Source organism: Odontesthes bonariensis, chromosome 4 (genome assembly GCF_027942865.1).
Source record: "Odontesthes bonariensis isolate fOdoBon6 chromosome 4, fOdoBon6.hap1, whole genome shotgun sequence".
Lineage (NCBI taxonomy): Eukaryota > Metazoa > Chordata > Actinopteri > Atheriniformes > Atherinopsidae > Odontesthes > Odontesthes bonariensis.
In genome coordinates, this window is record NC_134509.1 from 25,875,581 (window position 1) to 25,900,728 (window position 25,148).

Genomic DNA, 25,148 nt, shown 5'->3' on the forward strand with positions numbered 1-25,148 from the left:
TTCTGGACATCGGTGTGCAATCATTGATGAATTAACCTGGGTCTACTTTTAAAAATGGCACTTAGAAATATGCAATACAAAGAACTGAGGGAACACTGAGCTGGGATATATTTGAATATAATTGGAGAGCAATTTGTCTAAATTATATGACAAATGTGGGACAAAGTGCAAGTGTAGAGATGTGAATAGCTTTGACAAGGGTCAACTTATTATGACCAGTTAGACTATCATGAATTTCATTTATCAGATTCCAGGTTTTTAGTCGCAACAACACATTTTTTTTCTGTTGTGAATTTCAAATTGTCTCAATCTGGGAAAATAACTGCTTGAACAATACAGGAACAGTACCAAGAGCCGATCTATTGGTAGGCCTAGGCTTTTCTGATGCCTCTTCTGATGACTAACAACATTTTGGCATCTATGACCAAATGACTCAGTGGGGTTTGTCTTTTTCAGTCAGTTTAAACCTCTATAAATATGCTAGAAACAATGTAAGTTTGCTGAAAACAGGATCAGCTTGTAAGGGCAATAGCTTCCTTATGGAGTCAGTCTTTTGAAATATGTCTGAACCGTTTAGATGCGCCAGTCATTATATTTTTTTAGGGAGATTGGATCGAAATGACTAAATGTGTGGCTGAACAACCTCCATGGAAAATCTATCCGCCCAACCTCTGATTTCCTTCACTTGTGCATAGCATTTTGGTGTTTTTCAGCTCATTGCTGACAAAGGTGCATTGGTCATGAGAAACCAGGGAGATTAGGAGGGTTAGAGTACACAGAAATATATCATGTAGTTATAGTTATATTAACTGGACATTGCAAAGCAACAGCCAGGTACTCATTTGATTGGTGAATACGGATAAGTCAGTGTGGCCAAAAAATATTCTCCCAGAGTGAAGTGAATGACCTCACTGGGCATTTGAAAAAAAAAAACATATCATGGTAAATGGGAAGATTTTCCATCTTTGTTTTGTCGACTGTTCTGAAGTGCAACTCAAGCAAGAGAGTTCCATGAATTCTAAGTCATCCAACTATCAGTACTGTTCTCAGGTGGCCTGGCATGGATTGCAGTCTCCTCTTAAGGTGAGTTTTATTTCCTGGGGAGACACATGTAAAGTCATCGAAGTAAATTATAGCCTGCAGTGCATCATTATAATACAATTTGAGCTATATTTAAATAAAGCACACATGTCGCATTTAACATTTTGAAATTGTTAAAAGCTTCTCACCTTCTAAATTATTTAGGTGCACAGCACAGACAGAAGCAGTTAGAAAATGCCTTTAGAAAAGAAGGAAATAGATGAACGTGTGTCATGGCTGCATCTAATGCCCTCGCCTGTGCTCTTTATTTGCTACCAGGTAAGTCTGCAAGCTAAGTACACTTGGGCTCCGACTGAATATATATGCTTTGAATTATATGTTTAACGCCATAATCAGAGCTACAAATATTAAGTCCTGAAATCCATTACGGACTACTGTCACACTGCTGATGAAAAGCTGCATGGCAATATGTGTTGATGGTATTATCTAAGGTGACAAAGAAATTCATCATGTGTGGGCAAGTAAAACCATTACTTATTATCATTGTCAATTAATTGATTTATCAATTAAATAATCTTTTCTTCTTACTCACTGGTTAGGTTTAGGCAACAAAACCACTTAGTTTGGTTTAAGAAAATGATTTAATCTGAAATTTGGCTCTTTTGGCTTAAAGCAATGATACTATATTTTTCTCAGGTTCTCAGAAGTGTAAAATGGCACCGTGTTGACTTGGCAGGCTATTCATGCTGTCTAATTTATGCCAGATACTTGTATAAAATGGAGCCATGGTCAGTGTTTTGAGTAGTGATTTTCCAACAATGACAAGTCAAGATTGCTGCTGTCAATAAAAAGGCTTATTGGAGGAGTTTATCTCTGTGATTAACAAACATGAGAACCATGGACAGCTTCAGGACAACAGGTAGAGAGGTAGAGAGAAAGAAAAGGACCTGTCTTTAGCCCTTAAAAGCTCATGGAATTTTAGGAAAACAGAAAAGGCTGTGAGTTTAGTAGTAATTTCTAATTCAATTCAGTTGTTTCCTACATATACTCATACTCAGTTTTCAGACCTTTTGTAGTTTTCTGAATCTTTACTTATCGCAAAATAGTCTTTTCTAATCTGTGCACACACAGTTCTCCACAATCACTTTTTTTCCCCCAGTAAATCAAAAAGACAGACACTCCAACAGGCAATTTTTGCTTTGTTGTTGTGACAAATTGATGTAGAATGCTTAGTTTAAAAAACAACAACAGAATTAATTAAGATGAAACTGAGACACAACAGAAAGTAGAAAAACTTGAGGTTGTCTGAAAAGTTCATTGTTATTTTCATAATGATCAACCATCTTGCATACGACCATCTTGCATGCTAAATTTCAATTACCTCTGATACAGTTCCAGATATTTTTAAAAATGTTTTTTTTTTTTTTTTTACATTTGCTGAGTTACTATGTCAATATGTGGGAGTAGCTGATCAAGCTTTCAAAAGCCCAATAGATGCCTGAGATAAGACAACAAATCCTGACAATTTGATGAGGGGATGTCTCGGATGTTAGGGAGGAGCAAACAGAGAGATGAGAGGAAGAAGTTTAAACCGTTTCTATTAATTGATTGTCATGGGAAAATCTAAGGTCATTCATTCACTCATTAATGTTCCATACCCACTTTATCCAGTTCAGGTTCATGGGGAGCTGGAGCCCATTCCAACTGCCATCACTCAAAAGGCAGGGTACAATCTGGACAGGTTGCCAGTTTATCACAGGGCCAACACATAGACAAATGAGACAACCACGCAAACTGACACTCCTAAAATCAATTTAGAACCCCCACAGGAGAAAATGCAAACTCCACACAGAAAATCCCCACCAAAGACTTGAACCAGGATCCTTCTCATTGCGAAGCAACAGTGTTAAACACCACACTGTCATGCAGCCACATATGTAAGGTAAATGACAAATACAGCTGACAAGCTTGAGGGTTGACAAGCACACCGCGTAAATATTTAGAATGCGTTTCACTAAGGCATGGCAGCAGGAAAATATTCTGAACTCTTATGCCTCTCTATTTGGCTTTCAGACTATGGGCAGACAAAGACTGTAGACAGAAGGATAAGAGTAAAGCGGGAGGGAGATCTCAGTGTGCATCACCAACAGATGTTGTAATTCTGGACATGTGACTGAGAAGGAATGTTCCAACACCCCGGATATTGATATGCATATTGATTTCGGAGAGAGTTCACCTGTGTCACCTGCCAAAACGGTTACATATTCAGCTCACTTGCTGTTAACACCTCAATGCATTCATGGCATCTTTGGAGATTTTAACCACTCTCTGCAGCACTTCCAACGTTACAGCAGTTTGTCAACTGATTTTTATTATTCATCTACTTGTCCACGGTAATTTATAATGTACTGCAACAGTGTAATTTCCCTTGGGGGATTATTGAACCTTTTATTCAATTCTACCAGCATTACATCCAGGACACAGCTGTAACACATCTACAAAGCAAAGGAAATGTTCCTACTGGATTTCGAGTGCTAGCAAGGGTTTTAAAGAAAGGACGAAGAAGAAAAAAAAAAACAGATTATCAAGGCAAAACTTAGTGAGGCGCAACAGAAGGTTCACTGAAATGTAACAGTTAAAAGCTGCCTGAGGCAATAATATAGTGCCAACGTCCCTTGGCGTCAGTGTTTGTCAAAAAGCCCTACAGGCGAAGAAATTCTGCGATTTTTTTCCTTCTAATATTATTATTCAACATTTCCAGGTTTGATCACTATCAAAATGTCTCCTCGGAAAATTAGACTGTAATTTGTACCACGCAGGGAGGGAACTGAAATGGGAGCCGGGGTGCCTGGAGCATCACTCCGCCGACTCTCACCACACGGTGGCCCTGTGTCTCTCCTCCTCGCCTCCGCCACCGTGAAGCTCAGCCTCTCTCGTCCTCCCCCTCCTTCCCCACCACACCTCCTCCTCCTCTACCACCCTCTACTTCCACTCATTCCTCCCGTCGAGCTGCGCAGAGCTACAGACGTGTCCTCCAGCTCCGTGCATCCCGGTGCGAAGATGGTCGGCGGCTTGTGTGCGCGCAGGTTGGCCCGCCGCTCGCGGTCCGCCTTGATCGCAGCCCTCACGGTGCTGCTGGTTCAGACTCTGATTGTGTGGAACTTCAGCACCCTCGACTCAGAAGAAAGAGAAGATGCGGGCTCCAACGTGCGGGAGAAGAGGGACCGGGTCGCGGGCAACAAAGCCGCTGGCAGCGACTATTTTCAGCACGCAGTCCAGCGGCAGCCTGGGCAGCATCATCCTCCGCCCGGGAGGGGGACGTCTCGCCACATACAGCAGCCGGTAAGACTGCCGCGCTGCCGATACAGTCATATCATGTCCCCGCTAGAATGAGACTCCCTCGCTGGGGATAGAGTGGTTGGCAGACAGGTCAAAAACATTCCCAATTGACGTTTTTGGAGACAAGCGCTCGACAGGGCCTCTAAATGAACGTTTGGTTGTTGTCAGATGAGTGGAAGCTTCTCTTGTAGGGAAATGTTAGGATGCCTGAAATGAGACAGATGCAAAGCGAACCCCGCTTACTCCTACAGTGAGTGCAAGGAGTCGGGCATCCGTGGCTGAATGCTTGCAACGAGCAGGAGCCACACTGCGCCGTTTGAATGAATGCACTTCAGTCCAGACTCCTGTTTAAAATGCCAAAGCTGAGTGTGAAATCTGGGCCAGAGTGGTTGCGAGAAAGGGCAAAGATATTTCATGTAGAAGTAGCTGTGTGGATGCCTGGACAGCGGAGTCACTGTCTGGGGTTAAAGCTGATACCTGTCACGGTCTATTTGGAATTTCAAGCCAAGAGTAGACTGTCTGCTAGCTCAGCAGCACTGCCTCAACATAGTCAAAATGAAACAGAACCTCATTTACAGGATGGTTTTCCATGATTTCACAAAGATCTGTGTGGAAACGTAAAGCTCAAGGAATAAGTCAAATACAGAACAAATCATAATGAACATAATGTTAATAATGGACATCTTGGAGGAACAATTAACAGATCAGGCTGAACTTTGCCATTATGAAGAAGGTGATTTGATGTCATGACTTGAAATTTTTAAAACTGCCCCCCTGAAGTAAGAAAATATGGTTTAAGTCAACTGACTAAAGACACAGCGTGGATGAATATATCGATGTTCTGAGTGCTTCCACACGGAATGTGATTAATTTTTACGACCTAAAATCAGAGTCTTAAAAACTGAAATTCTCACTGATGGCCTCAGTTAGGCTGCCTTTAAGAGGTTGGACGCAGTTTGTCAAGCGTGGAATCGAGCAGCAATTTTCCCTCATAAAGCTGCCAGCTACACTGGTGTAGACGACTTTTCACCATGCAATCAGCAGGTAACCGACTTTGATGTAGATACACTATGTGACAGTCCCTGACTTGGAGCCTCTGCAGACAATGATTCGCTCACTTCAAGAGGCGGGACACAGAGTCCCACCTGCCGGCGTCTCCGCATTGCAAAGTCATGCCAAGGACGGGTTATCTTTGAGTCAGATGTCTATTTTTTGATAGTCTGGCAATCCTCTCACAGAACACTACTTTTAATATCTCTGTTGCACCCCTGAATGGACGGTGGTGCTCCTCAATTTGTTTAATTTTAATAGATTGATCTATACTTCGATCCTGAGGCAAATTCAGGGAAATTATTGTATCAATTATGAATTACACGACGGGAGCTATATATTAATTATGTCAGATCCTTTTCAGTTTGCATCAACACCAATTTTTCCGATCGTATTTCACTGTTAAAGCACATAGTGGGTCTGTACATGACCTTTTTAGGAAGGGCTTTCATCTATCGCCTCGAGGCACTTCACTCAGCCTGTAAGGCAGTCAGTCAAGCAGCCAGTCAGCTCGTCTGCTGCCTGTCAGATCGTCAACTTACTCTGTGCAGTTCCGTAGCTCCCGGATGCCACGCACTCAATTCATTGCCGCTGGCCACATACACATTTCCCTCACTATTTAATCACTGCATTGTCATTCTCTCTTCTCTTGTGGGTGGTGTGTGTGTGTGTGTGTGTGTGTGTGTGTGTTTGACTGTGTGACTTGGCAAGGCAGCCTTGTCCAGCCCAAGGGTGACGCATAAGCGCCAACTGATGCTATATGAGGCAGCGCGTCTGAGCGAGGGGAGAGCAGCACTTTGATCCAGAATAGAATGAGCCAGGAGCTAGGCTATGACAATAGCAGAATTTCTTTGTGATAACTTGGGTTGGATGGGAACATTATGCATAGCTTTGGATGTGTCATCCCAGCAGGCAGGAGCTACAGCTGTCATTAGTCCTTGTCTCCTGTTGTTTCTCTTGAGGGAAATGCAGAATAGAGAAAGTAGACCACTACCGTTTGTTGTTCTTGTCTTCTCTGCCTATATTTGGATTCAATCGCTGTGAGTTTGCATTTTCACTCTCGCTTTGACCACCTGTTGAACATTCATCATCCAAATATTTCTGCACTTATTGATTTGTCTGTCATATTTTTCCTCACACCACTTTATTACAGGAGTTTGTAACACAATATCAACAGGCACTTGTTAAAGGGGTCCTTGTGATGGTGGGAAAATCTTGTTCTCAGCAGCAGACTGAGTAAAGCTTTGAAAAGCATCAGGCTCCAAGCTTCACATCTGGTCATGGGCTTTTTCTTTCCGTCTTCCCCCAGGAGTCATATACTGTGATGATCCCCTTGTGCCCAGTAGGTGTCCAGCTTATTCATGTTGTAAAGTCTTCTTCCTTTAGTCATGGTAATATACGTAACATTACCTCTGATGTACATATTTTCCATTGCATCAAGTTTTCCACTTGGTTTCCCATGGCAAAGATGACTCTTCAAGGCATCTGGTACCATGCAGTTTACTGTTCTACATGGTAGTGATATATGACCTGTTTAAATACATATCATGATAAATTATACAGTGACATAAAGATCTTTGTCATATTTTTCTCCTGCAGTGACATCTTTTTAGAGTTGATAGACAAGTAAAGAGCCTCAGGAGCCTTAAAGATTATCAGAATGACAGTTTAAACGTATAAGAAAAGAAGAAAAAAGAAAAAACACACAGAGGGAGTATTGTTGATCATTTAATTGCACAGCACAAGTAACAAATAACAAGTAACGCTATGCATATGTGTTGCATTTAGGAACTGGGCTAAAATCCTTTGTCACTATCATTTAGTCTTCAGCCACGACCACGACCACAACGTGATTCATTCCACTGTGTCCATGATCACATAGCTGACTCATACTAACACACACACACACGCACACGCACACACACACACACACACACACATACCAGCACTCTTACAAAAAACTAAAATAGTGTACATACATGGATGTAGGAAGCTCTCTGCAAATACACCCTCTTGCATTTCCAAATCACACACACACACACACACACACACACACACACACATAGGGTATGAGTCTTCTTTTGTCAAATTCCTGTTTTGAATGGAATCAAAATGCTAAGAGAATATGGGGCACATTACTATTGAATGTGCTCGTGCCTGTAGCCACTCAGACTTTTAACATACATTTAGGTCTTTTAAGTCATTACCAACTCAAAAAATCCCACATAAGGCATGCCCTGTCTCTTTGTTCGGGCCCACCTTGTTGGGGTCTGAGACTGCCACTCAGTGAGCTGTTTAGATTCTGCCCACAACTTCACGTCATGCTGCTTTTGTTGTACCTTGAAATTGTGAAGCCAGAACTCTTTACCTTTTTCTTTGTTCTAAGAGCAAATTCTCATCAGCAGTTCACATAACCTGAGAAAGGAATGCACTCATGATGCTCTAGAAGTGCATTGTTTAATGTTTTATTAGATAAAGACAAGTAAGCCGTTCTAATGATTTAAAGTCAGGTTTATGTCCTCAAATATCCTGAAATTTCTAACTCTGTTGCTGTTTTATTTATTTATTTTCAGAAGTTGGCAAGTCTGAGTTCCCATTTTGTCACTGATTGCAGTATCAATGAGCATGCACAAGCACACAAGCGCAACACTGGAAAAACAACAAAAAAACCTGGTAGACATTTGGGATGCATTGCCCATACAGAGAATAGTTTCTTTGTCTCTAAAAACTTAAGACACATAAATGGAACGGGATTTAAAGCCCATGGTTTGTTTAGCCAAAATGCAGAGGATTTCTGAAATTATTCTGGCCTTTCTACACTGCAGTCAGTGAAGAAAGGCCAATTGTAAAAATGTATCTTAAGATAAGGCTAATCATCCTGTGCTCACATTCACTTGAACAATTAATTACTTTCATTGACAGTAATGGACCCAACATGTGCTGTATATTACACAGAAGTAGTATAAAAGTGCACTACTGCCTGGTGTGACATTTTTAATCGTGACATTATTTTAGGCCTTGCGTTCTCATTTGTCATGAAAGGCTTTCATTCGCTTAGTAATAAACTTCCTTTTCACCTTTTCCACATGTCAGATTCCATTCTTTCTCACGGCGTGTTCCTGGCATTGCCGTTTGTTCCAGCACTACTTCATGCACCAGTCACTGTCAGTGCTAGTTTTTGTATTAAATCAAAGTCACTCTTCCAGTAGTAATTGGCAGTTAAATTGGCTCTCCCCAAAAGTAAAGCGTCTTGGAGTGTGAGCTGTTCTGCTTTGAAAAGGACCTTTGAACATATGTAATTACAGTCCGGAGAGACCACAGAAGATACTCTGATGCACTGTTCCAACAGCCCAATCTTTACATCAATAAAGTGTTATTCTGTAAAATCTATAATGAGGGACAAGTAAGGTGCAGCCTGCCCATCAGTCCATCCAGCTATAGTTGGGTTTTCTGCAAGTGTTGTTAGTCTGAGAGAGCGGTAGGAACATATTCAGATCTAAAAGAAGAAGTATGCACCTGAGACTTGAAAGAGACTCATCAAAAACCCAAGATACTTTGATGTTGAAGTGTAATTTGTATACATGACACTATGCTTCTTCCTGGAACGGAAAAACATTTTATCATCATCATAATGCAAAACCCTGTCATGTTATTTCTCCAAGCTGGCCCTACTAATATGCAAGCTGTCAGTATGGAATCCTCAAACTGTAGATTACATGCTGTATAGTTTGTAGAAAGAGTATCTGCAGCAGCTCAAACACTAGAACGCAGACACTTCCCTGCTAAACACATCTTCGAGCACAGGTGCGAATACTGCGGGCCTTTCAGTGCGGTGCCATCTGTTTCCAGCGAAGCCAGCGGCCTTTTTCTGTCTTTTGTTTCCTGACATTGTGCAACAAAGGAATAGCCAACAGCTATTCAACAGGTGTCACAACATTGAAAATACTACGCATACACTCATAAACAGAAAATACAGTAGAATGACTCACGTAGTCCAGTCAATTATAGTGACTCCTACTTAGGAGATGAGAGTGGAGCAAGTCCCATTACCATATTATATTTAATAGAGCTAATGGATAACTGCAGCATCAAGTTAAGAGCAAACAGTGTGTTGAGGGTGCAGTCATGCTGCATAAAGTAACTTTGCAAATGGTGCAGTTGTGAAGACTAATGCTTGCGGTCTTTGCAATTTCAAGACTTCGCCCATCTGGAAAAAAGAACAGGAAATCAGGTCAAGAGTTGACTGTTAATTTTCAGTATGTGAAATTATACACAGTAGTCATTTGCACTACTATGTTTCATTTAGACCAGAACCAAAGCACTCTACTTTTACATGCAATGTCCTGACCAAGCACAGGCCATCTGCAGGCAAATTTTCTGTGAACACCATCAGAAGTACTTTGCATTGTGATTTAGCAGCCGGAACTCTTTTCTCAGCTTGACCAAAGGTATGTACCGGTAATCCCTCATAAAATAACAATAATACGCTAATGTTATGTTTGTTGTGTTGCAACTAAAAATAGAGAGTATTGCCATCTTATTGTTATAGTAATTTATGAGAAGTAGTTTTGGAAGTATTTTGGGTTTTACTTGGTAAATTCGTTTAAACTTTATTTATCAAACAAGTGACAGCCCTAACGTTAACGTCAATGTTCACATTTGCAAACAATGACAATTACATCAAGTTACCTTGATGTTGGCAAAGAAATGTATCAATTTTTCTTGACAGATCATATCTACTTTCTTGTCTCTGCTTCACTCTCTCTGTCTGCCCTGCTCAGGAATTGGTGGGAGAACATTAAGCTGAATGCATGATACTAAAGCTGCACATCTGAACAAGATTTAATTTTATATATAAATATGGTCAAAATCAGAGCGCAGTAGCTGTCTTTGGTGAAATTTATCAGGCAACGTCTCAGTGAAATCAGTGACTGCTGGATAAGTTCCATTTCAGTCATTAATTCAGACTTGTTCTATCATTTTGTAACAGAAACAGAAAAACATAATGAAAACAGTTTAATTGACAATTTAGTTGTATTAAAATACACTATAATATGAAAGCTCATAGTAGAGGAAAAGTAAACATGATGAACAGCAAACAGGTTGACTGCTGACGGCAGATTGCTGTTATGGTTATTATGCTCAATCTAAAAATATGGAAGCATTCATTTTGGTTCATATCACCCAGCCCTCTCTCAAACATTTGTCAATAGAAGTTATTTTTAAACATATAAGTAGAGTCTTAAAAGAATTCCAAACTAGCTTCCGAATTCCCCAGTGAACCATATGCTTACCCATCTGTTAATTGTATTCAGCTCTATTTCCCATTGGCACTCTCCTCTTTCCTGATGTCAGTTTTTTAATGTGCGGGAGTGACACCACAGTCCGTAAAGAGAAAATGAATTTGCAGCAATTATCAAAATGAATTAACTGCTTAAATCATTTAAGAACTTGTTCCAGCATTGTAATTATGAGATGCTTCTTTTCTCTGTTTTTTCTTATTGTAGAGGGAGTGCCATGAGTTTTACTCCGTTGATTGGACAAAAGATACGAGATCAGGCTATTGAAACTATCACTCTGGGCTTTTGGGGCTCTTGACATGCATAATTTACAGGACTAAACATGGAACCTAATCAACGAGAATAGCCTGTAGTAATAACTATAGTTGGAGTTCTACTTATCTGTCGAGCATTATGCAACATCCTTAATGTCATGTGTCATGAAGACAGTAAACAAAAGAGAAGATTGGGGTGGTCGGTGGCGTAGTGGGTTAAGCAGCCGCCCCATGTACAGAGGCTACAGTCCTCGATGCAGCGGGCCCTGGTTCGAGTCCCGCACCGGACGGCCCTTTGCTGCCTGTCTTCTCCCTTTCTCTGTCCCCTGCTTCCTGTCTCTCTCCAACTGTCCTATCCATTAAAGGCATAAAAAGCCCCAAAAAATATTAAAAACAAAAGAGAAGATTAGAAAATTCTATCATAAAGAAGCTGCTGAGCAACCATAAGCCCCCAGAGGAAAATGAGTGCTTCTTTGGGTGGCATATGGAGGAATTTGTTCTACCCTGTTTTAGGAAGGTAAAGTATTCACTCAAAGATTTTCACTGATTTGGTGTTTGGATCATGGTGGAAAAAACGTTGTCAAAAATGTCAATTTAAAATTGTCTTCAGATCAGGAGGCTCGACAGGCCGTAACACATCTGACCCCTCGTGTTGTGTGTGGATGCAGTTCCACTGATTATGTTTTCCCACTGATTTGTTCTGGGTTTTCCTCCGACAGTACCTTGAGTGATGTGCATTTATGAAAAACGCAGTGAATCTGCGTGTGCCTGCATGTCCGTGTGTGCTTTGAGCTCAGCATGATGCCTTTGTGTATACTGCAAAATAAAAGATCATAAATACAGTTCATTTGTCTCTTGTCAAGTCTGCTAAAACAAAGCTTGTCATTACCACCAATTAGAGTTGCAATGCTCTGTCACAAACAAGCACAAAATCACCAGACACATTCACTTCAGTCCTGCCATCCCTGCTGCCTCTGATTTTCCCCTCATGCTCCCATCATCCTCTGCTGCTGTTACAGATGGTTTCATTCCCCAACACGTTAATAACGCATCATCCAGATGAATAAAGCTATATAATACCTTCCAATGTCAATAATCCCATAGGTAAGAGGCTTAGCAGACAGTCCTGAGACACACACACACACACACACACACTTCGAGACATAGATGGAGAGATAGGCGGTTCTGTGGGGTAGCAGTTGGAGGAAGGGGTCAGTTAGTCTTATCTGAAGTTGAGTAACCATTTTGATATTTAGCGTGGAGCTCAAAGATTGTGCACACACACACACATACGCAAAAAATACATAGGTTTCGATCTGACATCACCATATGGAGGGTTTATTCAGCTCAACTCACTCACTCAGTTTCAGGGAGATCCCTTTAAATAGACATACTGTATTTACTCAGAAAATAACTCCAATGATGTCATAGTGATGTCATTATGTGTACCTGGGACTAAGAGAGTTCATAATCAGAAAGCCTGTGTTTTTCATTGTCGGTGTGGATTTTGAAAGCTGTGGCTGTTTAAAGTGATACTCCGGAGTAGATTCAACCTGGGGTCATTTGAACCGTGATATCCAGCCAAGTAGCCCACCCGCAGTTTTTTCGATATTGGCTGAACATCAGCTGAGTTACTGAGTTATCCCGAATAGCTTCGTACAAGGGTTAATGGATCCTGGTCCGTATCTCCAAAATTACCACACTAAAATCACATGCCATGACACCAAACTTCTACAGTAGTACAAATATGGTCTGTACTCACAAAACGATGCATTTGGAAGTTTGAAAATAGTCCAGGAGTTTATTATCATCAACACAAGCCTGATAGCTTCTTTGCTGCTAAAGCTGCGTCGACGTCACTTCAGGGAGCTGGGAGCTTCAAAGTAAGATGAGGGTTGATCTACTTCTGTAGACAACAAAGTATATGCTATATTCTACATGTTTTTTTATGAATTTTTATGTTGTAGAGTTGTGAAATTATTTTATCAATGGAGAAATTGAGCAGCCTTGCTTTGTTGTCTACAGTAGTAGATCAACCCTCATCTTACTTCCAGAAGTGACGTCGACGCAGCTTTAGCAGCAGAGAAGCTATCAGGCTTGTGTTGATGATAATAATAAACTCCTGGACTATGTACAAACTTCCAAATGCATCGTTTTGTGAGTACAGACCATATTTGTACTACTGTAGAAGTTTGGTGTCATGGCATGTGATTTTAGTGTGGTAATTTTGGAGATACGGACCAGGATCCATTAACCCTTGTACGAAGCTATTCGGGATAACTCAGCAACTCAGCTGATGTTCAGCCAATATCGAAAAAACTGCGGGTGGGCTACTTGGCTGGATATCACGGTTCAAATGACCCAAGGTTGAATCTACTCCGGAGTATCGCTTTAAGAATGGGAAGGGCCAGTTAAAAGACTGCTGTGGAAAATGTAGCATACAGCAGTGTTGACTCATTTCAGGTCAGGGTATCTCAGCTTCTGCTGTACAGATGTGGCCTCTTTTCTTTAGCCACTCATAAGTTGCCCACCTACTGGAACAGTAAGACACTAGGTTCCCAAAGTTTCATTTTATTATTTGGGAACCAAGTTTTCATGATTACTATTCTGTACATTTCTGTTCTAGTTAAGCTTCACAAATTCAAACATTGCACTCATTTACTGAAAAGTGCATTATCTAACACATTTCTTATGTGAATGAAACGTGCAGATCTTTATTCTGTGGAGTAAGTGAGATTATATTTCGGGAAAGATACTCTCAGTTTTTCTGTAATGGCACATAAAATGTAAGTGAATTTTCCCCTCATGGTGTAAGCTATCAAACTGGGGTATTTGTCGTGATGAGGGGCTGTCAGTCAGTCTTTGTGAAGTGGCATTCTCGTGTAGAGTGCATTGCTGATTTTTCAGCCTTGATCACAGTGCATAATGTATATCTAACATCTCTGTTGCATCCCCTATAGCATTCATCACGAACAGCCTTCTGTAGGGGATCATTAGACAGTATGAAGTGTGCTTGTCTCACAGTCATAATGGTCACATCTCACTGAGAAAAAGCTTGACTGCCTAGATGAATGTGGTAGTCTACCCACTTCTCTGAAATCATCGCATGCAACATGCTGATTCACGTCTAAAACGGGTATGCATGTGAACATGTAATCACATCTACACAGACTAATGACACTGAGCATGAGCCACTGCCTTCCTATTTCCTCATGCACTAATCTCCATGTATTATATTATTCTAATAAGAAAGGGAGGGGCTGTGACAGAAAGAGAAAGAGAACATGGCAGCATGGTGAAGAAGCACAGTGATGACATGTCTGCTGAGCAGATATAGGGGCAATCCGGCCTGTCAGGGAAAGCTTTTGTCCTTCCAGTCCCATGGAGCAAGAGGAGAGGAACTGACAGCGGTGCTTTTCTTCCTCTTTATCCTCCTCCTCCTTTTTTCTTCTTCTCACCGCTGGAGCTGAATGCCAGCAGCCCAGAAGACTTGTTTCAGTTATTAAAGGAGAAAGTGAGTGGAGAGAAAAAGAGAAAGAGAAAGGCAGAGAAAAAGAGACACATATGCAAAACAGAAGAAATGTTTTTCGGGAATAAAAGAAAAGACAAATGTTTCAACCCTTCAACAAATCCTATGTTGACTCAAATCCTGGCGTAATCCTCAGGGGAACCGGTCTGTTTGAAGGGCTGTTAGTGTAGCCTGGGCCTGGCTGGCAAAGACTATGTGATTGAGGACTTTTTCTGGAAACTAACCGGAATCTAAGTGGTGTCTGCTCCAACTGGGATCAGGTCCCTAATTTTCCCCTCTGTTGGTGAAGTTTAGGATTTAGAGGTAAGCTAGTGTCAAGACACTGATGAAGCTGGCTTCATCAAGCATCACTAAGTAGGAGCTCAGATTTAGGATTAGACAAATAAGAATTGTTAATGGAATCATCTCAACTCTCCATTTCTGATTAAACTTGTGATTCAAGTCGTTAAATTCTTTACTTGAATGAATAAATTCATCTAATAACCCTTTACAGAGATATGGATGAAATTTCTGACAGGCGGAAGCTTTATAGTCCAATTGAAAGTAAAGATCTTTTTTTCTATGCCACAACATGGATTGCTGTCCTGTAGAAACTGAAGTGGTATCCCCTAGTTTTCCTTACGTAATCCAGATAAACAATATTTTACACCTAATTAAAACAACAAACTTGCTGTCTTTACTACCCCTTAATCCTTTATATGTCTCCCAAAAAATGCAGCGATATCCTAAAATGTTCAAATCTAAATGAATAATACAGGATAGAAGGCAAAAACAAAGTGTGTACAATTCTAACGAGTTTTAAAATCAATATTTGGGACAATTTATTCCTCAGCACAGCCTGAATCCTCTCAGACAAGCTTTCTGTCATTTCTTTAAGTAGTCTTCAGGAATAGTTCTCCAGGCTTCTTGAAGGACATCCCAAAGCTCTTTTGTTCCATTCTCTGTCAAGATGATCCCACACTGCTTCGATAATGTTGGGGTCCCGTTGCCACTGATTTTCAGTCCACTTCTTGGGTCATTTGGCATACCTCAGCCTTTCTCCTCAGTTTCTCTTCCCTTTCTTAAGAATGGCTTCTTTTCCACAATAGTGCACAATAATGTTTTGCCTTTATGTGTCACAAATCAAGTTCCTCCATTCTGCTTTGTGGCAGCTTATCTGACTATGCATGCAAGTTAGTTAATGTTGATTCACTGAAGAAAAACCACAGTCCTCCTATAAAAAGGTCCAGTTGGGGGAATATTAGTGAGCACATTGCTAAATTTATCCCTAAAAAAGGAAATCTGTGAGCTGCTTTTATCAAATCAAATCAAATCAAATCAAATTTATTTATATAGCACATTTCATGTACAAACAATTCAAAGTGCTTTACATAAAATAAAAGCATTGCAGCAGGGATTTTAGGCTCGAAGTTCGGTTTCACTGTCTGTTTTGGCTCCAGTCTGACATCTAGTGATTGTTTGTAGCACCTTTAGGTCAGTGACGTAAATTTCTAATATCCACATATCCTTGAATCTGGCATATAGCATAGTAATATAAGCTTTTTGTCATGGGCAGATGGTTTCATTGAGGGAGACAACCTCTTGAAATTGTCCCATTAATCAAATACGCAAGCATGTTTTGCCCTGCATTTTAGCTAGTTGAACGTACCATCAAACAAAACCATTCTTTGTTTAGAAGTCTTTGAACCGCTCGTGTTAGTTTACAGGCTAATTAATAGCCAGCAACGTATGTGAAACTAGACTAAATCAATTATACTTTATATGACCATCTTCTTAAGTCTTCCATCTCCCAAACCAACTGCTAAATCACTGGTAACCACATAATGTTACTAATAAAGGAGACTTAATGATGACAGTAATTATAATTTTCATTATATCAGACATTTAGTGATACTTTTCTGCTGTGAGAAAATCTTAAAGGGGTTTCTTTTTTCTTTTCTTTTCTTTTACCTACGACAAAGAATACTATATAGAAGAGAGCCATGGTTGCCCTTGTCGGGCAGCCACTTGAGAGGACATTGAAAGGTACACTGGAGACAGCAGGGAGATACTCTTAGATGCAAACACCAACATCGGATGCCTACATGTGCGTGCACACTCCCACATGCTCTTCACTCAAAAGGTGCACACCTACAGAATGCATGAAATAATAAAGTACTCTCCATCCTAAATAAAAGAACATAAACCCACACAGTCTCCCTCTCACAAACACACTCACGTACGCACTGGCACAACACAACGATCTCTGTCTTCCTCTTCCTGCTCCCTTGACTTATGCATGACACAAAAACGGTTTAAGAGTAAATACAATGATACAACTCTAAATCAATGCCTGAACAGCTACTCTTCAGTATTCATGCAAAGAACAGCGAGAGCTCGTACTCATTACTGAGCAGGTGTTTTCTCCATCAGCGGTACATTTCGAGCCTAACCGTTCTTCCCGTCTGCCTTCACTCTGCTGACAGCTTCAAGTGCAGAGCTCATGAGGTCTTAATGCCTGCATTAACAGTGGCATGTTTGTACACCTTCTCTCTGACTACTTCCTCTACCTCGTCATCCTTCTCTCACAGGTAGCCCTCTCATGCCTCCTCTTCTTCACCCATCTTGAGTGGGAATGTCTCACCACACTGCTGAGTTGCTCTTGGGTCCTTTAGCCGCCGCGGGCCTCCAAATCAGCTTCAACGAGAAGCCCTGCAGAGGCTGTCGCAGCCAGGGAGAAATTGCGGTGTAATTGAGCTGCGTGATAATGATACGTTCTTCTCTCTGATTTCCTACCAGCGGTGAATCATCAACATCATCATCATTATGCCATCACATCAGCAACGCTCCACAGATGCTTCCACATCGCTGCCGCCGGAGTTGACCTGCTCCTTCACTTGATTCTCACTCCTGTCAATTGCTCTCGTTCCACTTATTTTATTCCCATTTCCTCCCTTTTTTACTCTTCTCTCACTTTATGCTCACCATTACTCGCCCTTCTCATCTGTCTCCAACCGGCTTTCCAGTTTCCATTTCATTTCGCTGGATGGCATACCTGAGAGGTGTACTGAAATTTACAATGCTTGGAAAAGTCTGTGCGTATGAGCAGGGAGGAGTTGTCAGAGGAGAGGAAGAGAATTAGGTGATTGTATGAGTCCAGTCTTAAATCCTTTTTTTTTACCACATACATAATAAGGTAGAATTATGCTTTTCAGGTTTTTTTTGTGACACGCTCCCTTTTTGTCCAGTCAAAACTCTGCAAAGTTACAAAGCCACAAGTTAACATCAAGGGGAATTTTCAAAATTCCTGCCCAGTGGCTAGTTTGGCAAGAAAGTACCACGGACCTCTCTTGTCATATATCAGGCTCTATTAATAAAGTAAGCTATGAGCATAAGTCTTCATTTGAATGATGTTTGCTATACAAACATTAAATAATTTCACCTCAGCTGTCCATAAAATTTTTTACAAATTTGCATTGAGAAAAAAACAGTTCAGTTGTGAAATTTTCACCTACATTAGATCTACAATTACAAAGAGTGATTTACAATTGTGCTCCAACTCTCAGAACTCCGAGTTGCCCCTAAATAGCTCTTCTCAAAGGAACCAGAACCTTCAGACAAAAACAGTATTTTTTATCTTGTTGTCCCTGTATATTGCTACCTGTCTTTGAGTTTGGAATTTCATAACTTTGGTGTCTACACATCAGTTGGGACCTGAATTGATCTCTTATACAGTTACACTGACATAGATCTAGTTCTGCGGGGTAAACCAAAGTTTATACTGCTCCATTTGGAGAAGGCTGTCTAAAAGCATAGTATGAGAATACTTTAATTTTTGACATACAATTTTATTTCATTGTATTGTATCATCCATCCATTTTGTTCCTCTTATCCGGCCAACAGTCTGAGATTCCCAGACCTCCCACTCCACAGTACCTCCTGAAGTGGGGGGATATACTGGGATATGCTGGGATATAATATCTCCAGCAGATCCTGGGTCAGGGCCAAGGCCTCTTCTCCGCTAGACATGCCCGAAACTCCTCCCCTGGGAGGTGAAAGGCATTCCGACCGGATGCCTGAACCACTTTGATAGGCTTCATTTGTGGAATAGCAGTGACTATTTCTGATCTTTCTCAGGTGACCAAGCTTCTCACCCCGATGAGGTCATCCCTCAAAAAGAGATATTTTGGGCCACTTTTCTTTGTGATCGCTTTCTTTTGGGCTCTACCCACAGCTCGTGACCATATGTGAGGGTTGGAATGTAGATGGAATGGCGAACTGACAACATCGCTTTTTGGCTTAGCCCTCTGTTCACCACAACATGTCAGTACAGCTTTCGCATTTCTGCAGACCCTACCGAATCTGTCTCTGTTCTAGCTCCGCTTGTGAACAAAACCTAAAGATACCCGATATTGTTGCAAAATAATTTGTGCATTCCCACATTCACGTTTCACAGGGCATAAAGGCCTCTGTGCTTTCCTTCAACGGAAATCGTAAGCATTTATCCCAAAGGACAGGGAGTATGCGTTTCCATACTGAAAATTAAACAATGAAATTGTGTCTGAGCGACTTAAAGAGATTGAATTATGACAAATAGTCATGTAAGAAGACAAGCTGAAAAAAAAGCATTAATCGGGGCTAATAAATTAAGCTGGAAACATCATTTTAAAGCAGTGTGAGGGCCCGCCAGGATGAGGCTTAAACTGTGTCTGTGAGCAGGAGGGTAATATACACATGACTTTGAGCACTTTAACCATCCTCATGAGAATTGCCCTTCCATAAAAACGAACCATTAGGAAAATTATCGACTGCGTATTGGTGTCTGCACTCTACGTGTGTACTTGTGTGTGTAAGCTTGAACAAAGAACAATGCTCCTCTTTTTTCCCTCTCTCTTTCTCTCCCCACCGAATGGCAAGTTTAACTCTTGCGAGAGCAGGGGGGTTAGAGCTTTTCTTGACTTCGCTCTTTGTCCTCAAGTTTCTCCTTAACTGCTCTGAGAGAAATCTGTTTTACTCCGGTAAATAAGCCGACAACATTCTCTTTATGTAACTCAGTTTATCCGGTGTACAGAAGAATATGTCTCTTTTTTTTTTCACAAGTAAGTCTCTCGGCATTCCTCCAGGAACGTCATACATTCTTAATGGTTTTCTGAGGTTGCCTCAACAAGGCTTTGCTGCTTCTGTGGGGCTGAAATATGAGTACGCCAAACACATACAAGCACACAGGTGTTAGAGTACTGCATTATATTGCCTGTCATTCCTATAATGTCGCTTGTATTTTTACTTTTAGTACATTTGTAGGTAGTTAACTTTACAGCTGTTTCAGCTGCCTTTGCAAATTAATATCCTGAGTCTCATTCATGAAGAGGCTCAACAAGTAAATTAAAATCATAAGGAACCCATTAACAGTCAAGTACAAGAAAGATGACAGCCTTGTTGTGTAGGGATTGCTTTGTAGAGATAAATACCAAACCTCTGGGTACAGCCTGTGCAGGCATGTGCAGATAAGTTAATTAAGTGTCACCACTGAATTTCCAATATATTTGTGGTAACTTCCAGTTGTTTTGCTGATGTTTGCTCACAGGCCATCGGCAGGACGTTACATGAAAACGCTTAGTCATGTTTATTTCATGTTTCGATGTGAGTCTGTTAATTCATTCTGTTGTAAACCAGGCCTGTATCACAGGCAGGTCTTTATTTCTGATCATCTTGGTTATTAAAAGGACTTTGCATATTTTTCTACAAAACCTCATTTGATTGCCTCAAAAAGAAATCTCCAACACATGTTTCCACGTACCTGTGTGTTCTTATGGGAGTCAACTTAAAATCTGTCCATTCTTATGGGAGTTTGCAATCTCCTGTAGGTGAGCAAAACTCTAAACGCTATTGTTTGTTTTTCCCCCGACCAGAATTTGCCTGGAGCATGTTGGAAAAGTTCAAAAGTGATTCAAATTGAAGGAATCAAATGGCCACGAATGCTTAAAGGGATAGTTCGCCTCTTTTGACATGAAGCTGAATGACATCCCATATTAGCAATATCATTAATGAACATTGACTTACCCCCCGCTGCGTCCTGTGAGCCGAGTTCCAGCTGAGTTTTGGCGCCCACAAAGGTAGTCTGGCTAGTTGGCTGGGGCTAGAAAAATAAAGCGTCTTGCTTCTCAAAACAATATAATAATAATAATAATAATAATAAATTTCATTTATATTATGCGTTCAAAAGAGTAATACATTTGCATCACAAAATCGTTGTGCATGAAAAAGTCAGACCTCACATCGCTTGGTGCTATTTTTTGCCTCCCTTGATATCAATGCGTCAAGCCACCTAGCGATAGCCGCACTGTTACGATGTTTACTGCTCGGAAGCAGGGGACTGCTCAGTCTGCACTTCGGTCTGCACAGTTTACATTGGACGCATTGATATCAAGGGAGGCAAAAATAGCGCCAAGATAAAGATATTATATTAAGATATACAATTTACATTTAATTGAAGACACCATTAAGTTGTCCTGAGTCAGCGATCAATGACCATAAAATGCCAATCAGCCAAAACGTTTGCAACATGATGTCTGCCTTCAGGTCACATAAAACACCTGTAAAGTCAGTAAGTTAGATGATCGCCTGGAGATTTTCAAATGTCTTCAAGTCTGTCTACAAGCAAAGGATGTAGCATACTTACACCTTTTATCCCTATTCAGCACAGGCTCCGGAAATAAGAAATGAGTCCTGAGATCGAAGACATTAACTTCCGTACTATTTTTTTTTAGGGATCAGTTCTGCAGTGTGATCAGATTTTAATATATGAGGGAACCAAACCATGAATAACATTCCAGTGATAGATTATGGGGGTGGACAAGGCAGACCATCCAACATGGTGTTGGTGACTGCTTCAGCAAGCCGCATCATTATTGCTGGTATTTTTATTATTATGATTATCATGAATTTATTTTAGTTGATCATTTTTAACAAATTGCTGGATTGCCAAAATCCTCAAAGAAATCTATACTGACTGTCAGCCCTGAAAAGTGATTAGGGGAAGGTTCAGTGGCTTTGATTTAGCATTTGAGAACATGAGTAAGCAGTATTTACATGCATAATAGGAGCAAGTAGATAAACATACTGCATGAATTTAAGAGTGCGATTGCGTGTGACCTTCTACAAATATGCACATGCTCCAAAGGTATATAGAGTAAGCAAACATCATTTTCTTAGTGCTGAGAACAAGATTTGGTCAAGGCAATTATATTTCAGCCAGGGCTTGTATGTTTGCTTAACACTCAAGTCTATTTGCCTAAAAGACACAAATGATTTAACAGTAATAAAAGGGGACTGTAATCATTTGGTAACTATTTGCCTGATGTCAGTGTGTTGTTGTAAGGTGGGAGGGACAATCCAAAAATGAGGCCTTTATTTTACCCAGCATTATGTCCCGTAGCAGCAGAGGAGATTAATAATCAAGCACACAAGTTTTTTTAAATTATTTATGTATTTTTTCTTCTTTTTTTAATCCTTGGACATGATTTCTACAATTTATTACCCCAGAGAAAAAGATTCCTTTTGATAATTGATGCAGAGGTTGGTGGTTATTGCCAGTGAGTGTGAGGTATAGATACAGGTGCAGACCACACTAGGATCCATAATGCTCCTGTTTTGTTTGTGTTAAACAAAAATAGACATGTTCATTAGTGAAGGATTTTGTTACCAGTGCAGCGAGCTGGGATATCTGTTTTCCCTCCAATTTCCAATCTTAATGCCGAGCTAAGCTGACTGGAAGTGGCTGCTTGCATCAGTGATGCACTGCAAAGACATTAAAGTGGTCTTAATCTTCTCATCTAATACTCAGCAGGATTGCAGTTTCCCTAAAAAAGTCAACCTATTCCTTTGAAAGTGTTGCCCTGCTTTTGATTATACTTTGGAAGATGACATTTGCATGCAGATTAAGCAAACCTAATTATGGTAATTTATAACCCTGAATACATCTTTAAGTCATTGTCAAGGTTTTCTATCGGACTCTTACCCTCTTTGGTGTCAGGATTCCCAGACATTGCAGCTTTCAACATTGTCAATTTCAGAATAAATTGACTAAGGATGCTTTATCTACCTCTGCATTACATGACCCCTCCAGTATGGTGTTCATCGTGGAGTTTCTGAATAGCCCGCCAAGGGGAGAGCTGGAGCGAAGGTATGTTTTCAGTGTTGTTTGCGTCAGCAAGATTATGCAAAGACTAACAGGCTGAATTTCATGAAGCTCGGTGGAGAGGTGGAGCGTAACCAAAGGACAGATTAAATCTTGGTGCAGATCTTGAGCACTTTCCCCCGGATTTAAGAAATAGTCCCTTGACTTAAGCACAAGGATTGCGAGACTGGAGCCCTTTTCAATGAAATTGTAGATGTCAAAACTACATGTAGAAGTGATCTACCAACGACCATCTGCTTCTGAAGATTGTTTGATACAGTTGAAAACACCACAGCAAATGAGTAGGTGGACCATGAGCTGCGATTATACTGTGAGAAGGTCGACACATGCCATCATATTAAAAGAAAACATGAAAACCAGTAATAACAAGTCTGCACGTCAACATATGAGCCACTGTGAAGCTGCTCATTCCAACTGCAGGAGAGCACAGCCATCACCATGGAGACACAGAGTTAAGCTGCTATAACCCTTGTTTATTCCAGCCTAGCTTTTTGTACTATCACACTAATATAAACATAAAGACTAAAACAGCTTCCCAGAAGCGATGAACCAACTTTTGTGATTTAATAGGATGTTTTTAGCATTTTCTTACAACACAGTGATTGTAAAGGCAGTCTTTGCTCCACTGCTTTTCTCAGATGTATATTTTATTCCATCTCCTGCTCTTATTTGTGTAAAGGTGGAAACATTGTTATAGTCACATCAGTGGCGATGATGTATCTTTCATTCCCTCGTGCCAATTGCATGTAATCTATCTTGAAAAGAAAGAAAATGAGAGGAAAACACGCACACACACATCAGCAACATTACAATACGTATGAAAGATCATGAGAAATATGTCCTTGTTTGCTTATTTATCCATTTAATATTAAAAATGGTCAGCAATTAAAACAAGTTCATGAATGCAGAGAAATGAAAGAATCATTACTACTCATCAATATTAATAACAAATTATGATATTAGCTTTAACTTGCAAGTCATATTTGTCTTTCTTTTTTGGCGTGATAAATCTGTACTGTATAAAGCTCCAACTGTGTGCTCCACCAATAACAGCAGTGCATGTGGAGGTTTCCAGCAACACACTTTTAGCAGCTCTAAGACCAGCTAACAGTATGTGTAATTATCTCCAGAGGGAAGTCTCATTAAGTCATCGCAAAAGTTTCAAGTAAGGAATGGCTCGTTTAATAATATTTGACGTAATCCTTGAGATATTCTTCCAAAATCTGTCATGCTCTCTGTATTCACCCTACATTGATCCCGTCTTTCCATATACACTTTGTGTGTTAGAGTGCAGTCTTTTTAAACATGTAATTCAACCAGTAAAGAACAAGAACATGACTCCTCGAAGAAGATACAACAGTGCATTTGCTGAATTATGAATGCTGCGTGTATATATTTCGTGCAGAAATCCAGCACCACATTACATTACTTATGTTTAATGGATGAAGGGCTATGAGTGTATCATGCCCTTGGCTTTACTCATTTTCACTGTGTGTGTGTGTGTGTGTGTGTCTGTTTGTGTTGCATTGGACATCAAAGGTCAGGAAAGGTGATAGTGCTCCATTGTTCTGTGTCTATGTGCGTGTGTGCGTGCATGTGTGTGTGCGTGTGTGTGTTGTACTCCACATGTCGTCTCAGCCTGCAGCAGACCCGATGATTCAGAGGACACAGGCTGCATAACGTGCTCTGGCTTTGACCCTTATACTATAGCAGCTGTTAATGTAATTCTGCAGCTGTGTGTTGTTTTATGTTTTTGTGACACTAATAAATGGAGCTAAATATGTATGTTTGTCACACACTTGTCACATTTCGTATGCACTCATTGTGAATGATATGCACGTCTTTTGGTATTTTACATATCAGTGTATGGCTGTGTGTATTTAGCGCTTGTTGGATTCACCCCAGGTGCTCTGTGCTCTTGCCAGTGCCCTATTTTGGCTAAAAGCAGCTTCAGAGTTTTTTTTGCTTGACTTTGCTGACAAATTGATGCTGCTAACGGGCTAACTGCTTCTTCTATAGCTGGCAGCACTGTGGCGTACTCTGATTACCAAGCAATGGCCATGTGCATTCCCCTCTATCTCTTTGTTTTCTCAAACACATACACACACAAACAATATGACATCATGAGCAAACCCAACTTTCAGATGGGCCTAGCTTGAGGAAAAAGCTCCAAATCCAGCCTAAAATCTGGATCAAAAACCTAATCCTCAGCTCTTGGGAATCTGATCTGAGTTGCTGTGGGTATGGCTATCTGCCATTTCTCCATTCCACATTGCCCTCTTTTCAGTTTTCCCCTTCTCTCTTGTTTCCCTTCAGCTTATTCTATCAAATTTTGGACAGCTGTTTCATACTGTGAGAAGGGAGGGAGTAGTGGGGTAGCTTAAATTCACCAATAATGCCTCAGTCTGTGCATCTGCTGCGTCAGAGTGATTAGCGCAGGAGGAGTTGTCTTTTTTTTT

At 40.6% G+C, this 25,148-nt stretch overlaps 1 protein-coding gene across 1 annotated transcript in view; it reads left to right on the forward strand.

The window, feature by feature from the left end:
- Positions 1-4,059: 4,059 nt before the first annotated feature.
- xylt1 (xylosyltransferase I) overlaps positions 4,060-25,148 on the forward strand; it is an 87,938-nt gene continuing 66,849 nt past the window's right edge. The window contains exon 1 of the mRNA XM_075463695.1: positions 4,060-4,383. Coding sequence (XP_075319810.1) covers positions 4,102-4,383 — 282 coding nt within the window. The 5' untranslated portion in view covers positions 4,060-4,101. The remainder of the gene's footprint in view (positions 4,384-25,148) is intronic.